Here is a 16,251-nt window from a genome sequence, read left to right as displayed (position 1 = left end):
CCACCTGCCACTGCAGCCCCACAAGAAGCCATAGATGCCCCCTCTCTTCCTGCCCAGGTGCCCTCCCTGCCTTATGCGCATGGGCACAGCCCCCTCAGCTGCCTCTAGCTCTACTCCAACCCGTTGTCTTGCGCTCAGCCCCATCCCATCATGCCCAAGCCTGAGGCACCCCTCATTCCCCACAGTCAAACCCTGCTCCTCATTGCCCCAGCAGCAGACTTCTTCAGCACAGGCTCCTGACCCTGGACCCCACTAAGCCATCCTCAGCACCTCATCCCAGCCCCACACCCCTCATTTACCCCAGTCTGTCTTGCTGCCCCGGAGCTCTTCAGTATACAGTACACTGACAACATTTTAGAGGAGGACGTTTGGTTACCGTGTTTTCCCTGCTTTACCTCTGGCAAGTCAGGGTGTCAGGTCTATGTTGTATCAGAATTAAGGGTAGCCTTATGTACAGTTCAGATGATGGTTGTATGGGATGGTTTGGATAGGGCTGATCCTGCCTCTGGTTGGACTGGATGACCTCTGGTGGTCCCTTCCAGCCTTACTTATTTATGACTCTATGACTCAACTCTTTGAGTACCACAGTCTTGCTGAAAAATGAGGTAGCACCAGAAGTACTGCTCTAGTACTTGGTAGCTGTGTTGCTGTCCTCTCTGAGTGTTATTCGTATGTTCTCAGCACTGAATATGACTGTAGTTTTGTCAAAAAGTGATAACCAGGAGATCCTTACACCAATCTTGTCTTCAAGAAGTGGCAACAGTTTGGTCAGGTTTACTGTCTATAATCCATGACCCAGAATACAGCTGCGATCTGACAGACAAGATGTTATTGCACGTATACCCACAACAGGCTATCAGTACAACACAGTGTAGGCTCCCAGGGGGCAATACAAAGTTCCCATGCTTTCTAATTCTCATTTTATACAGTGATCTAAACAAATAACATATTATATTCCACAAATATCTGGAATATCTTGAGTCATCCTGTGCTATGGACTTGTTCTACATCTTAATCTGGGTGTTGTGCTGCAACCCAGTCTACTGGTCTATTCTCCACCTTGTACTGCCATCTCGCCCCTCCCCCGCGTCCTTACAAGAGTGATCCTCTGGCCATCATGTCAAATTATGCTTGTATGGAAAGGAGCTTATGCATGTACCCCCCCAGATTTGTGTGCAGGATGGGGATGGATGCATGCTGAGGGCTAAGTGCTCCCCACCCTACTGCCCCCCTGCCTGCGCAGCAGCAGCAGGGGTAGGGTAGCTTGGATTTGTGTCTCCTGCAGCTGCCAGATGGGCTGGGGGCACACAGTTGGTGCAGGACTCCTGGGGAAAGGGCAGCAGGTAGGGACCCCTAAGCCCACAGCAGGCAGCCTGCATCCCCACCATGCAGAAATCTGGGGGTATGTGGGGAGGGGTGGGCAGGTGTCCCGTCTTTACATTTAAAAAGCGTGATGACACTAAGGTAGACGTACACATGGGATGCAGTGTACCATCTGAGTAAATATGTCACCATCCAGATCATAGAGAACCCACTCAACTGGTGGAGAACCACACTTGATTTTAGCCTACAAGAGGCCGAGAGGGAATGGAAAGGGGCTGGAAGAGACCACAGGGGTTTTCACTGGTCACCAAAGTAGTGGGTTGATAGGTTTTCTCCATTCCAGGGTGACCAGCTAACAATGAGTCATGCCATAAACATAGTACCATGGACTTGACTAGACATGGGGGCATGTAAATCTTACCCTGAGAGAACCCCAGCCTGGACTTGAGGCAGGGGTCACATTCAAGCAGCCTGCTCTTCAGGACAGACCTCTTCTAAGTGGTGGCACAGACAGCAGAGCCATTGGCAAGGTGGTGTGAGGATGTTTTGTGGCTTCAAAATGGGGCTAGGTTCCAATGATCTGTGTGCCCGATAAGTGTCATATTCCACTTCTTGGGAAATAGCACCCACCTTCCCATTTCTACATCATCTGAAATTCAAAGTAGGACAAGGAAAACAGCCACCCCAGCAAAGCTGCTCTATTTGAGTGTTTTGGTCACACACAAATATTCTAGTACAATGTGAATGTAATGTGTGTAACTGCAAGAGCAGTCTGCAGAGCTGTACTCAGTGGGAGTCTGGACTACAAATCCCAGAAACCCCTGGGGCTGGGGAGGAAGGAAAAATGGAAGATGAAGCTGGAGGCTGAAGTAAGGGGGAAAGATAACAGTGTGCCATGAAGCCTGGCCAGCCCTACCCAGAGGAGTGTGCAGTGGAGCTGGAAATCTCACTGGCTTGGTCAGCCAGGACAGTGGGCTGAAGGAGCTGGATTCAGACCCTGGGGCAGCTGCACGTTTGATCGCTCTTGGGACTAACAGCTTGTTTGGGGAACACTGCTGGTGGGGTTGAGGGGTAGCAGGGAATTAAGGTGCTAAATGTATGGTACCACAATGTTGCTGTTTTTTGACCTTTTACTTGTTCCCTCCCTTTGCCCATTGACTTGTGACCCTAACCCCTGTGATTTTCTATATACAAGTGGGAACCGCCCCCTTGCTTCTTGTGCCAGTTTCTGGGGATGCAGATTGACAACTAGGTTTTTGTCATCTGCAAGAACCTGTACTTTGTGCCATGGCTTTTCAAAGCATTGCCACCACTTCCCCAAAGCCACTGATGCCCATGAGTTGACAGGTCAGGAGCTCAAGATTTCTTTTTCCCTGAGGTGAGTTTGCAGGAAAAGATGATGAAGGGATGGATGCGGGATTTGGTCTGGGGCCTGCCACTGTGAGACCACCACACCTTTTACAGTCCTAGATGCATCTATTGCTTTCACAGATGACAAGGTGGGGTCTGGACAACCTAGCAAAGAGGCAGGGGTGAAGGCCCATTTCAGATATTCAAAGGGTCCCTGGGCTGCTGCAGGCCAGTAAAACTGGAGGCTTTACTTGGTTGGGTGGGGAGAGGGCTATCAATAGATAGCAGTAAACCTGACACTGGCTGCCAGATGTGGGAAGTGCAATAGCAGGGAAGTCTCACTTTTCCCAAAGGGAGATTACAACATGCTGCATTTCACCCAGAGAATGCCTTTATACTGTCCCCACCCTTCCACAGCAATAGCAGGACCTGTCATAGGCTGCACCTCCTTTACCCCAACTATTGCATTTAACCCAGAAAAGACTCTACTTGCTCCTGGCCAGAGGTTCGTTCAAAAGGGCAGGGTTCTTGGCTGCACAGCAGGACCTGGGTGTGATGCCTTGAATGTGACCAACTTCTGCTCCTGAGGCTTAGCAAAAACCCCTGGATTGTGATGAATCCCCTGGAAAGGGAAGGGGCTGAGCAATCACAGAGAAATCTTCCCAGGAAAGAGTTCTGGTCCCTGCTCTGTTCCCATGTCACAGCCCTGGAGAGGACATAGAGACCAACCACAGGGGTATTGTGTTAAGTTGTGGGGCTTGATTACCAAGGAATCTGTTCTAGAGAATGGCATGAGGGGAAGGAAGGTGCAGGGCAGGGGGGTGGGGAGGGCAGAAGAGGGGAGCAGCTCACACTTGGCGGTGCCGTTCTGATGAGGGGCTGAGAAGCAAAACCTGAGAAACTGGGCTCATGGGGCAGCAGTAGCAGTTTCCTACAGACCCTGATGGGCATGTGCAGGCCTGGGAGACAGGTGATGCCATGGGGAGGAAAGGTATGGTCAGGGTGGAAGGGAATGGTTCCCTAGAAATAAATGTCCTCCTTCCTACAACTCTAGAGCCTCACATACAAGAAACCTGGGACCAGGATGGAAGTCGAAGCTGGGAGTCAGCCAAAGACAGTCCCTGGATGTCATTTGGAGCCAGCTGTCTTGGGGAAGGGACCTATTGTGAAGGCATTTCTCCCCCTAGGAGCACTGGCTGCTTTTAGAGAATGATGGGGATAGCACAGGCTCCAAGGCTGTTGCAAAGATCATCTCCTCACAGGTTCCCCCAGCATCTGGGCTGGTCTCTGCCTGAGGTGTTTCTTTTAACCCCTCACCTGCATCTAACCTGGGAGGCCAGCCTCTATGTACTTTGGATTTTGCAGTACCTTGAAAGGCTTAATGAAGGGTGAACTATGGCTGCAGTGCATCAGCATGGGACTGCTTCCCTGCATACAAACACTGGTGGATACTAAGCAGGTATACAATCTCCAAGCCTTTCCTGTATTGCTGGCAGAATTATAGAAACTCCCAGATAGGGATGCACTGGTGCTGGGCCAGTTTGGAGTGGAAGCAGCACTTTCTGCACTGAGCACTGATGTGGTTTCTTCTCTGTGTGGATGAGTGGGTGCCGGGACAGGATGAAGGATCAAGTGAAGCTCTTCCCACATTCTGAGCAGATGTGGCTTCTTCCCCATGTGGGTGACCCGGTGTTTGGTCAGGCTGGACAACAGGAAGAAGCTCTTCCCACACACCGAGCACTGATGTGGCTTCTCCCCTGTGTGGATAAGCTGGTGCTGGACCAGATTGGAGCAACGAATGAAGCTTTTCCCACACTCCACGCACCAATATGGCTTCTCCCCCGTGTGCATAAGCTGGTGTTGGGCCAAAGTACAGGATCGGTTGAAGCTTTTCCCACACTCCAAGCACTGATGTGGCTTCTCCCCTGTGTGGATAAGCTGATGCCGGACCAGATGGGAGGAATGGGTGAAGCTCTTCTCACACTCTAAGCACCGATATGGCCTCTCCCCCATATGGACAATCTGGCCCAGCAATGAGAAGGACATTGCTCCGTCTCAGGGAGTCCACCTCATCCAAATTCCCTGGGGAAGTTTGTACTGACTCCAGGTCTGCAGACCCTTCTGCACAACGCTGCTCCTCAGCTCTGCTCAGCAGCCAGGCACTTCCTGCATGGGGAAGAAACTTGAGATTAGTCCCTGCCCTGCTGGCAAAGGGCACACACTGCTATTCCTTCTGCTGGGATGGGCCTTAAAGCAGGCGTGGACCTTGGCACTTGTGTTCCCTCAAGAAAGCAAGGTCTTCCTGTCAAAACCCCAAGTGTTGGGGGTGAGGGAGGGGCAGGTCCCTGTGCTGGGCTAATGTTGCCTATTCAGTGGAGTTCAGAGCCAGACTGAGTTTTTGGCTCCACTGTCCATACTATTGCCTCAGGCCCTGCTGAGACAAGCACATGTGGGACATGTGTGTTAGGGCACTGCCTGAATAGTGTCATGCTCTATTGGGCTAAGGATGAGGGGAAGACCTAGAGCTGTGCCTCTCTCTTCCAAGCAGAGCAGTACTGTGCTTCCTGCCTGCTTCCAGGGAAAGGTCTTATGCAGAGAATGCCCCCATGGAGCTTTCCTCTGCTGACAGGTCCCAGGTGGCCTCCATGTCCCAGCAGTCTTCAAAGGGTCTTAGGCCTTGGCATGAACCTGAACCTGGACTCTGTGCTGAGTCTCAGGCTTCATGACACTGAAGGCCCTGGAGACGAGACAAGAAAGGGACAATTCTCATGGATACCATGGGGAATTCACTTCCCCCCACAACCTGAAATCTTGTGAATCCCATCCATGCCATGGAGCCATTTAATGCAGCCTGAGACCATGCTGAAACTCTTCCTGGGTTCCAGGTCAACCTCAACAGAATCAGCCAGAAAGAGCCTCAGCTGCTTTCTTGTCCAACAGGAATAGCTACACATAAAGTAGAGAGATATGGTTACCTTGAGCCGGGGGAATTAACTCTTACACTGCTGAGTGAAGATGGAAACTTAAGATCGTGGCAGCCTGGTCTGAAAAATTAAGACAGCAAGCCTGATTATCTCCTAACATCCACATCATTGAATTTCAGAGTGGGAACAACACCTTTCTGGACACATAATAACAGGGATGGGCAAAATACGGCCTGCAGGATGTATTCAACCAGCAGAGGGGCTTTGTCTTGCCCATAGCAGGTTCCTGGGTTCCACCTGGCCAAAGCATGGCCTGGCTATGGCACATCCTGCCGCCCCCTGGGTATGCAGCACGGCTGGCAGAGCTCCAGAGCTGGGCTATGTTTCTAGGCAATGTGAGTGGTGGATGTTCCTTCTGGCTGCCACCAGCCCCGTGGTAGCGACAAGTACCAGCACACGCAGCCCTGACCCTGTGTGCCCCACACCAGCTGCGGGCTCGCCCATCTGGGCTGAGCAGCTGCAGTGCAAGACTGAAACTGCTGCTCAGCGCACAGCAAAAGCAGGCTCTCCCCCTCCCATTGTTCATGCTTATATAGGTGTAGCTGCCCGGAGCCTGCACCTGGGGGCTGTAGTAGTAAGAAGGAGCCACCCTAGCCATGCTGCATGTGCAGGGGTGGTAGGATGCTTCAAGCACAGGGTAGAGTGGGCATAGGCCACGCTGGAGCTGCTCACTGTTGGCAGGGGTGGGGGAGGTGCTGCAGGGTATGCAGGTTCTGGGCTGTTGTGGGCCAGGGCCTCCCATGTACACCCCATATACCCTCAAACCCTCCCCCACAAAACCCAGAACCACATCCTGCCTCACACACAATAACACACGCCACAAACACCACACCTACCCACACTCTTCCCCACACTCACACCTGCACGCTTCTCGGGGGAGCCCCGCTCACTGCCACAGACACACACCACAAACATACACCCGCAGCCACCCTCCCCATCCACACACCCCAAAGCCCCCACAAACTCCATACCCACCCACACGCCACATATGCACATCCACACACATACCCACAGGCCCCACAAACCCCATACCCACCCCTCCACACCCCCCACAAGATACAAGAGTAGGATTTCACATTGAGCTATTATGCAATCACTTCTACATATACACAGCACAAACACACACAAATCAGGAAAAAATATTAAAAAAAATTAAAATGTTATTATGGATCTTTGATTTTTAGTACATAATTTGTGTTTTTTTCCTGGGTCCAAGATGGCAAACCCCCTTCCCAAAAGGAATACTTCTAGGGGAAAGGGGAGAGACTTCCAGTAGCAACGGTCAGAGGTTAGGGGCAGGACTTGCACCCTTGCGGCCCTCAACAGTTCACTAGAACTCATTAAGCGGCCCTACAGCCAGAATAATTGCCGGCCCTTGCATTACAGCATAATATATTGTGTCTGAGGTCAGCACCCTGGAATGGCGGCACAGGGCAGGCCTACAGTTTTCAGGTTCCCCTGGCACTCTGGCCAGGGAGTTTTACTGACACCAGTTGGGTGATGGGGACAACCACAACTCACCTGGCAGCGGGTCCTCTGATCTTGAGATTTCTCCATGGTCCTCATCATCACAGACCCAGAACTCCACCTGTCCTTGCTGGATGCTGCAGATTAGGGCGGGTGTGGGACCTCGATATCCTGTTTGGGCAGTCATTAAAGAGTGTTTGTGACTGAATAACCAACTGGGATTTGGGGAATGGATCCAATGAACTCAAGGTGTCTACTAGGGCCTTGATGGACAAGGGAGAGTAGGCTTGTAAGATGAAAGAGAAGGCACTGCAGTGAGAAGCCTTCAAGAGGTAATGGTCCTTGTCACTCAAGTGGTGTAGGGATGGTCATAGGAAACAAAGCACGAACCACTCCTGATTTAGAAAGGGCATTAAACTGACAGTCACCAGGGACAGGTGTGGAGATGCAGTGATCCATGATGTACTGGGGAGCAAAAATATAAAGCTTTCACTGTTTTCAGAATACCAAAAGAAAGAGATATTGGACACTCTTATGGATGGATAACATTTATCTTCTCAGTGTAATTCCAGGAAGAGGAGTAGAAGTGAGCTTATTGTCAGTGAAGGTTTAAAGTGAGGACTTGTGGCACTGAAAATCATAGGTAGCTGACAATGAGACAGGTGGCTGAAAATTAGACTTTTCCTGGGAGAGAGAGTAATTCATCATCACCAGGGCTAGGAAAGGATGATTTCATAATAAATGTAGCTGCAACTGAGCAATCATCCAATCCATTGGGAGGATCATACCACAAAGGGAGATGAGTGAACAGGTTGGCAAGTTGTGACAGGTCATCACTCTGGGCCATCCTCAATGTGTCCCACACCTGTCTCTGGGGCAACTGCCCACCTACTCGCCTTGGTCTTAATTAATTAGTGTTAATCAGCGGGAGGCTGCCCTTATACTGCCCCCTCCGCTAGGGGGCGCTATCTGCGGCTCCGTTTCCTCCCCTATACCGCAGTCCACACCTCGCCGATGTAATCACCGTTGTCTCAATTCTCTTACTCCAATTCTCTCCCTATTCGGCCCCTTACTGTTCTCCCTGGGCCTTCTCTATGATGCTAGACTTCCTAAATGTTGCCCCCCTGTCTGGGGCTCCTAGTGCCCAACTTGGGCTTCTCAGTAGTGCGACCCCCCTGTCTGGGGCTCCCAGTGCCCAAACTTGAGCTTCTCAATAGTGCGGCCCCCCTTCTGGGGCTTGCCGTGCCCCACTTGGGCCTCTCAATAGTGTGACCCCCCCTTCTGGGGCTCACCGTGCCCAACTTGGGCCTCTCAATAGTGTGACCCCCCCTTCTGGGGCTCACCGTGCCCACACTTGGGCTTCTCAAATAAGATGGCCCCCTTTCTGGGGCTCGCCGTAACGCTGCCCCTTCTCTGGGGCTTGCCAAGCCCACACTTGGGCTTCTCAAAGTTGCCCCCTTCCTGGGGCTCGCCGTGGCCACACTTGGGCCTCTCAATAAGATGGCCCCCTTCCTGGGGCTTGCCACGCCCACACTGGGCTTCTCAGTAGTTGCCCCCTTCTCTGGGGCCTTCCACAGTACTGCCCCCTTCTCTGGGGCTTGCTACGTCCACACTTGGGCTCTTCAAATGCCCCTCTCTGGGGCTGGGGTCTAAGCACCCCATAAACTGCATGCTTACTGGTGCTGGGATCCCCACGCTACTGTGGGTCTCCTATGAGGCCTCCTCCAACCCCTTATAGCCTCACCCAAACCACCGGTCTTAAACAGCAAACACAAACTTGAGCCTCCTGGCTATAACTCAAACATAAGGTGCCTGGCTACAACAACATTGCTCAACTCCAGTCAAGCGGTACCTGCTGTTAGGCTTCTACCCGCACCATTACTCCAGGAGCTCCTGCCTCTCTGGCTGCTGGCAGGGAACTGCCCCTGGCCTCAGCTCCCTGGGTTTATAAAGGGCCAGTCAGCTGGCCTTCACTGGTTGCCCTGGCAACCCCCAGCTGGGCTCCTTAGTCACTGCTAGGGCTCCTTCCTTAGCAGCTTTTCCCCTCTTCAGGCACAGGGCACCTCAGTGCTCTGTGACACAAGTTCTGCAGGGTTTAACACAAAGTTCTTGGCAGTCATGGATATGGACAAAAGAAGGCAGAAGATTACACATTCCACAGCATGCAAAAGGCTGTAATATAGAAATGGTCTCTATGGTCTTCATTGAGCTAGACAAAACATTGAAGCACTTCCCTAAGGAAATCCTCTGGGGGAAAGGGAGGGAAAAGAAAGCACCAAAAGGCTGTAATATAGAAATGGTCTACATGGTCTTCACTGAGCTAGACAAAACATTGAAGCACTTCCCTAAGGAAATCCTCTGGGGGGAAAGGGAGGGAAAAGAAAGTAAACCGACCTAGTAAACGCTAAGTACCTCAACCCTACGAACAAGCCAGAACAAACCCCTGTATTAGAGATCCTCTGGAAAAGAAAACAGGTTTTTACTAGGTCCTGCAGCTCTTCCACTTCTTTTTATCACAATGATCGGCATCTGATCTGCAGAGGGAGCTTGAGAGCACAGGTCTTAACAAAAATACAGCAAATTCAGAGTCTCTGATCTATGGAGATGAAGATGTTAGGAAGGAACGCAGACAGAAGCTTCCATTGACCCCTTGGTAGAAGTACCTGCATTGCATCTTGTATACATATGTCACTAGAGGAAGAGTTGAGGAAATGCATCCTGTTGTAGCAGCACAGGCTCATAAGACTTTCTATTAACTTCTCCTGGATCATAACCAAGGTCTTGTCTTAACAACCTCATCTCCTTTTACGATCAGGTAACTAACCACCTGCATAAGTGAAAGGAAACTGACATTGTATACCTTGACTTCTAAAAGGCCTTCGATCTTGTATCCTATGATGTACTTGTGAGAAAACTGGAGGACTGTGGGCTTAACCGTGAGACAGTTAGGTGGGTATGGAGCTGGTTGCAGGCAGGACCCAGAGAGTTGTAATGAACGGATCTGTGTTGTCTTGATGAAAAGTGGCCAGTGGTGTCCCTCAGGGGTTAGTGCTTAGTCCACTGCTTTTCAACATCTTTATCAATAATTTGGAAGTGGGGGTGAAGAGCTCACTGGCCAAGTTCATAGATGACACCATGCTATAAGGAAGCATGGTCATTCATGCTTGAAGATAGGCTGCAGATCTACAGGCGGACCTAGAGAGGCTAGCAAGTTGGGCGTATTGGAATCAGATGAAGTTCAACGTTGAAAAATGCAAAGTGCTCCAGCTGGGGATAAAACCCACCCTACACAACTACAGGCTTGGTAACGCCAAACTGACTAGCACCACAAATGAAAGGGACCTGGGGGTAATAATAGACCACGGTATGAATATGAGCTGCCAATGCGACGCTGTGACCAACAGGGCAAATAATAACCTGGCATGCATCAATCGATGCAGCTGGAGTACTGCGTTCAGTACTGGGCGTCGCACTTCAACAAGGACGTATGAAAGCTCGAGAGAGTCCAGAAGAGGGCCACCCGTATGATCAGAGATTTGCACGGCAAGCCATATGATGAAAGGCTGACGGACCTGGGACTCTTCAGCCTGAAAAAGAGAAGGCTGAGAGGGGACTTGATAGTGGCTTACCACTACATCAGGGGCATACATTAAAGTGAACAACTGTTTATCAGGGCATCCTTGAGAAAAACCAGGAGTAATGTTCACAAATTCTTAGAAGAACGTTTCAGGCTCAACATTAAGAAAAACTTCTTCACAGCTATTGTATCCAGACTGTGGAATAGGCTCCCTTCAGAGGTGGTGCCATTGCCTACCTTGGAAATCTTCAAGAGGAGACTGGACAGTCACCTTGCTGGGGTCACCTGACTCCCAGTTGTCTTTCCAGCCTGGTGCAGGGAGGCTGGACCCAATGATCTCCTGAGGTCCCTTCCAGCCTCACAATCTATGAACCTATACACTTAGGAATGAATAACGAGGAGAAAGGGGATTTAGATATCACAGAACCAAGCAAGCTAGGATTGTTAAATGTGTTTGGAGAGGACACGCTAGGCCAGACTCAGAGGAAATTAGAATTATTCCCGAAGAAACAGCTTTTAAAGCATTTATGTACAATGAACTGGAGATGATATGAACATACTGAAAAGGCAAAGGGATATCATGTTGCTAAGAAACTGCTGCATCTAGAAGAACCAGGAATTATAAGAATGGGGAAGATACAAGTGAAGCTGGCTGGATCAAATGAAGGCAGATATAATCAGTATGAAATGCAATAGAGGTCTGATCACTGACAGAGGAGTGGGGAGGAGGTGGATTTAAAACTCCAGCCACAAATTCTTGAGGATAAGACTCTTGAAACAGGAAGATGACTACAAAACTCGAGTTCTCCCTGCAGCTATGTGAAGCACAAACCAGATCTTTACCCAGGTAAACGAGGGCTTGGTAATTCTTCAGCATCTGGGCCTGGTAAAGCACCTTGTCTTCATCTTCCAGTAGCTCCCACTCCTTCTGTGTGAAATACACAGCCACGTCCTCAAACACCTTCCAGAGCTGCAGTCAAAAGCATTACAGTATCAGTATCTTCTGTTCTAGCTCCTTCCAGCTCCTACAGCCCTGTTTAGAATCACTCAGTACTGCATCTAATTGCAATCTTAGCCATGAGAGGAAAGGGTGCACAGTTGCTCAATCTTCAGCTGAAATGTGATGTGGATGCAGCTGTGGACACAGGAGTTCATGTGTCGGCTTTAGCCTGTATCATCGCGTTTTATTTGCTTGGGCGTGCAGGAAGGGGATTGCAGCCCTGCCCCGGCTCGCTGCAGCAGTAAAAGCCTGGTCTGAAACAGTGGCAGAGCTGCAATCCCCAGCCTGGAGCATGCAGGCTATAGATCAAAGCTCTGCCCTGGCTCCGGAGCATGCTGCCCACATCGCAAGATCCCAGTGGCTCTTGAGCAGCCCCTTGCCCTGCCAGCGTGGCTGGGGCTTGTCGCCATGGCAACCCCAGCCTAGAGCTTTCACAGCACAGCTGCTGCTGGGGTCTCCATGAAGGCCGGTCCCAGCCATGTGGGCAGGGGCTGCTAGAAAATGGACCAGATCAGCCATTTTGCCCACCCCTGTGCTAAAGCCAGCTTGGCGTGTTCACAGCCTCCATCACCGCAGGCTTGATGCTCTTCAGGTCTCTCTACTTCCCAAATTCTTTATAACACCCCTGGCTCCTCCTGTGCTCCCCGCAACTGTACTCCCAAACCCAACTGAACCGGGTTCCCTGCTTACCTCCAAGCTGGCCTCCTGCTTTGGAGGCCTGCCCTGCCCCTTCTGCACTTGGCCTGGCTCAGGGGTCATGGAGCTCTCCTCCAGTCTCCCTGGGGAAGCGCTCTGCAGCTCCAGCTTTACAGGCCCCTTCTCAGGAGGCTGCTGCTCAGCTCTTCTCAGGGTCCTAGCACCTGCGAGGTGGGGAAGACAATGCACAGGTTACCCCGGTGCTCCCGACATAGAGAATATCCTGCTAGTCTCCTCGACTGGCTTGGGACTATGGCAAATAGAGGCTTCAGTGTGCGGAAGAGGGGCAAGAAGGAAGTCTCAAAATCCCGCAGCTCTTTCTAACAGACCTCCACAGGCATGGGATGAGAGATGAGCCCCAATAACTCTGTTCCAGAGTGAGGTGGTGATCACAGCACCATGTCAGACCCTACAGGGACATCACTCCCTGGAAAGAAGCTTGAGGGATGTTGGAGCTGTATCAGCAGCACAGGTTAAGGGCAGGGGAAGGGGAAACGCAAGGTCAGTCTTCTCAAGGGCATGTGAAATGATTCCAGGGCCGCTGGCAGATCAAGAACTGCTTATCTGCGGAGCACTGACCCCATCAAAATGTTCTGCAACAGAGATTTCTCCACTGAGGGATGGGGCCTCCTGCTGTTGGAAAGGGAAGAACCATCGCTCCTTACCTGCTCCTGGGATAGAGCCTTGTCTGGGGCACCACCCTGAGGAGCTTTCAACTACTGACAGGTCCCAGGTCCCCTTGGTTTCAGGGGACTCTGCAGCAGGACGGAGTCCTGGGTGAGCTGTACCGAAACCAGCGAGAGGCCACTGGGGAGTCTCATTTCCCCGTCACCTGCACCAGCCCTTTATCGGGCACAGAGGACTCACGGGGGCATGAGAAAGGGGCCAGTGAACGTGGACTGTTGGAACATGAATTATAATCACTGATTGTGACCATGGCAGCACAAGGCCCAAGCAAGATAAAGCCCCTCTGTGCTGGGTGCTGCACACATGCGGTGAGAAAGATCAGGGACCCCTAGCCTTGGAGCTGCTCATTCACAGGGACCACAGCTCTGTCCCAGCCCAGCCACATAGTTATGAATCTTGCAGCCTTGTTATGGGCAGGGGCAGACATTCAAGCCTCCCCCCCTGCATGCAGGACAGATACTCAGGCACCCAAACCCATGCAGAAGCCTCCATCCTGTACCTCACCTGACTGTTGGTGGGGCAGGGACTGCTTTCTGGGAATGCGAGGTGGCTTGTCCTAAGGCCCTGGTATTTCCATCTCTCCTGACTCCTTCACAGGCCTGTCCGCACGATGGCCATTTGGCTGCTCCAGCCAGGAAGGACCAGGTTTCTGCAGTGTCCCAGTGGGCTGCATCTTGTCTGAGGGCAGTTGCTCCACCTTCCCACTCACTGTGACCTGGGGACCAGATAAACATATCACTGGGGAGCCAGGATCTAGGACAGACAGGGCTGGGAGGGAACATCCCCCAACCTCATAGAGACAGGGACAGCAGCATTCATGATCCAGGTGAAACATTTTTACCTGAAGCTTCTCATCCTCCTCCTGCCCCACCTCCAACCCATCAGTCAGAGTTACATTGCTCCCCCACTCCCAGCTCTGCATCTCTTGGAGCAGAACGGCTAGGAGCTGCTCCAGCACCACCAGCTCCAGGACCTGCTCCAGTTCAGGCAGAGCTCCTGCAGTGGCTGAAAAACTCCCACAGCCGCTTGGCTTCCAGGTAAGAGGCCCCTGAAGTGTTGACACCAGGTTTCGGGGGTGGGGAGCTTGTCCCCCAGTGCCAAATGTGGGATCTCCAAGGGGATCTCAGGCTCAGGAGGGGGCTGCATGGCCTGCATCACCTCCTGCCCCTGCATCTCCTGACATTCGGCTGGCTCCTGCAGCTGCAGCTTTACTGCCTGCGGTACTGACCACCTTGGGGGCACCCCGCTGGTCCCAGCCTGGACGACAGGAGGGACTTGTCCTGCCCCCTCAGCTCCAGCCTGGAGGCCTCCCAGATCCTGCTCCTCCAGCTGCACCTCAGGCTGCTCCAGGGCTGCCAAGGGAAGGGCCACAGCTGCCACTGTCTCCACCAGGAGAGACCTCACCCAGCCGGGGCCTGGGCTCTTGCTCTCCCTGCACGCACGTGCAGCCCCTGCCGACAGCGTCCAGCCTCTGAGGCCCCTGGGAGAAAGAAGACAGCACAGACTTCACCACATGATGGGAGACCCAGGACCGTGACCCGGCCCAGCTGTGAGGTCTGCCCAGCCCTGATGCCCCTGACTATCCCCCACTCAGAGCAGCCTCAGGGTCGTCCTCGCTTCCCCTTCTGCTGACACAGGCTGCAGGAACTGGGCGGGCTCCAGAAACCCACAAACCCAGCTGCTCGCCCCCAAGCCTGATGCCTGCCCTGACCTTTGCCAGGCCCTGCAGCACCCACCTGACACCCAGTGTGGCCCAGGTCTCCCATCCCCATGGTCCCTCCAGTGCCTCCACAGCGCTGACTCCCCTCCCCCACAGCATCCACAGGGGACACAGCTCCCCCCACAGTGACATGCACATGGCCCCGGGGTTCCCCCAGCCCTCACCCATGGCCCCACAGCCATGTGGCTGCACCACGGCTAGGTGGCGTCCGCGTCGGCAGCGTCTCCCAACAGCTCATGGTCCTGTCTCCCAGGGGTCCTCGTGTGCCCCACAGCACCCATTCCCCACAACAGCATCTGGAGGGGGCACCCTCCTCCTTCCCAGCCCCACAGCCCTGCCCACAATTCCCTGCACGTGCCCCAGGGCCTCTTCCCACACAGACCCCCATGGACATGTGGCAGGGCCCAGGTGGGACTCAGCTCCGGTCCCAGGACAAAACCCTGCCGACCCCACTTTTCTCCAAAGGGCCCCCACAGACTGCAGAGAAGGCAGTGCCAGCCCCTGCCCAGCACTCCCGTGCCAGACTGACCCCAGCCCCATGGCGCTCTGCCTGCGCCAGCCCAGCACCTCCCACCGCCGCTGTAACCTCCCCGCCTGCCTGCGGTTCCCCCCCACTTCATCCTTTGCTGGCTGGAGCTGGCAGGGCCGGGGCTGCTCCCAGGGTTGGAGACCCCCCCCCCCGCCCCTTAACGCTGGGGTCAAGCAGGCGCTGTCTGGGGGGATCGCCCCTCCCTCCTGGCCTCACTCCGCCCCAGCCCCCCCTCCGCCTCAGTTTCCCCTGCCTCCGTGTAAGAAACCCTGCAGCGTCAGGCACAATCCCTACAGCCAGCGAGGGGTTTCCTTTATACGGAGTGAGTGTCCTAGGGGTCGGTTCGGGTCGCAGGCCAAGGGGACGGGACAAACCCAAGCACACGGGGTCCCACGCACAGCAGCACACGCTCGGAGGGCAAGTGAAGAGGTCGGTCATACGGCTGGGGCGCAGGCCAGAGTCCCCTGCCCGCCCCGGCCGCGTCCCCAAACCAGCTTCAGCGCAGAGTGGCTCGGCGCTGGGCTGCAGGCCGGGACCAGGTGCAGCGGCTCTCGCTCGGCCGCGCTGCGCAGACACTCCTCCCCGCGCCAGGCCCTCGCGGAGCAGGCGCCACCGCCTCCAGGTGCGGCGCCACCTCGCCCTCCTGCCCCCAAGGTGCTCTGGGGTTTGCAGTGCGGGCTGTCTCCTCGCTTCCTCTTCCAGCTCCCGGGTGCCTCTGGGATTTGTAGTCCGGGGTCCGTCAGCGCCAGGCTGCTCCGCTTCTGGCACGCGCTCGTAGCACGTTTCCAGCGCACGCCGGGCGTTACGCTACACACCGCACACATCGCATTACACACTGCCCACACTACTCGCATCTCTCCCCGGGGCCCTCAGCTCCCTGAGCGTCCTCTTCCCCCGGGCCCTGCAGCTTCTGTGCCC

At 53.6% G+C, this 16,251-nt stretch overlaps 1 protein-coding gene across 6 annotated transcripts; it reads right to left on the bottom strand.

The window, feature by feature from the left end:
• Positions 1-758: 758 nt before the first annotated feature.
• LOC106737852 (zinc finger protein 789) lies at positions 759-16,037 on the bottom strand. 6 transcript variants are annotated; one of them, XR_009459103.1, is made up of 8 exons: positions 15,708-16,037; positions 14,313-14,564; positions 13,589-13,799; positions 12,392-12,561; positions 11,545-11,671; positions 7,179-7,295; positions 5,649-5,717; positions 759-4,839 (listed from the first exon to the last, which is right to left on the bottom strand). XR_009459103.1 is itself a non-coding variant. In XM_059720777.1 (6 exons), the coding sequence occupies exons 3-6, from the start codon at positions 12,458-12,460 to the stop codon at positions 4,652-4,654; spliced, it is 501 nt and encodes a 166-aa protein (XP_059576760.1). In that variant the 5' UTR covers positions 12,461-12,561; positions 13,589-13,799; positions 14,313-15,461; the 3' UTR covers positions 759-4,651. The 6 variants fall into 6 exon arrangements, 1 of the variants encoding a protein (XP_059576760.1); XR_009459104.1 differs by having other exon boundaries at positions 15,732-16,037; XR_002090155.2 differs by lacking the exon at positions 14,313-14,564 and having other exon boundaries at positions 15,708-16,035.
• Positions 16,038-16,251: the final 214 nt, after the last annotated feature.

The sequence above is a fragment of the Alligator mississippiensis genome, chromosome 1, assembly GCF_030867095.1.
Source record: "Alligator mississippiensis isolate rAllMis1 chromosome 1, rAllMis1, whole genome shotgun sequence".
Taxonomy (NCBI): domain Eukaryota; kingdom Metazoa; phylum Chordata; order Crocodylia; family Alligatoridae; genus Alligator; species Alligator mississippiensis.
The sequence above is the reverse complement of the archived record's forward strand: the minus strand, read 5'-3'. Positions and strand labels throughout refer to the sequence as shown.

Excerpts from the sequence above, each read along its gene's own strand:
- LOC106737852 (XM_059720777.1), bottom strand. The coding sequence starts at position 12,460 with ATGACCCCTGAGCCAGGCCAAGTGCAGAAGGGGCAGGGCAGGCCTCCA. Across the intron at positions 11,672-12,391 it reads AGCAGGAGGCCAGCTTGGAG|CTCTGGAAGGTGTTTGAGGA; the intron begins GTAAGCAGGGAA and ends TTTTGACTGCAG. Across the intron at positions 7,296-11,544 it reads CCAAGCCCTCGTTTACCTGG|GATATCGAGGTCCCACACCC; the intron begins GTAAAGATCTGG and ends CTGCCCAAACAG.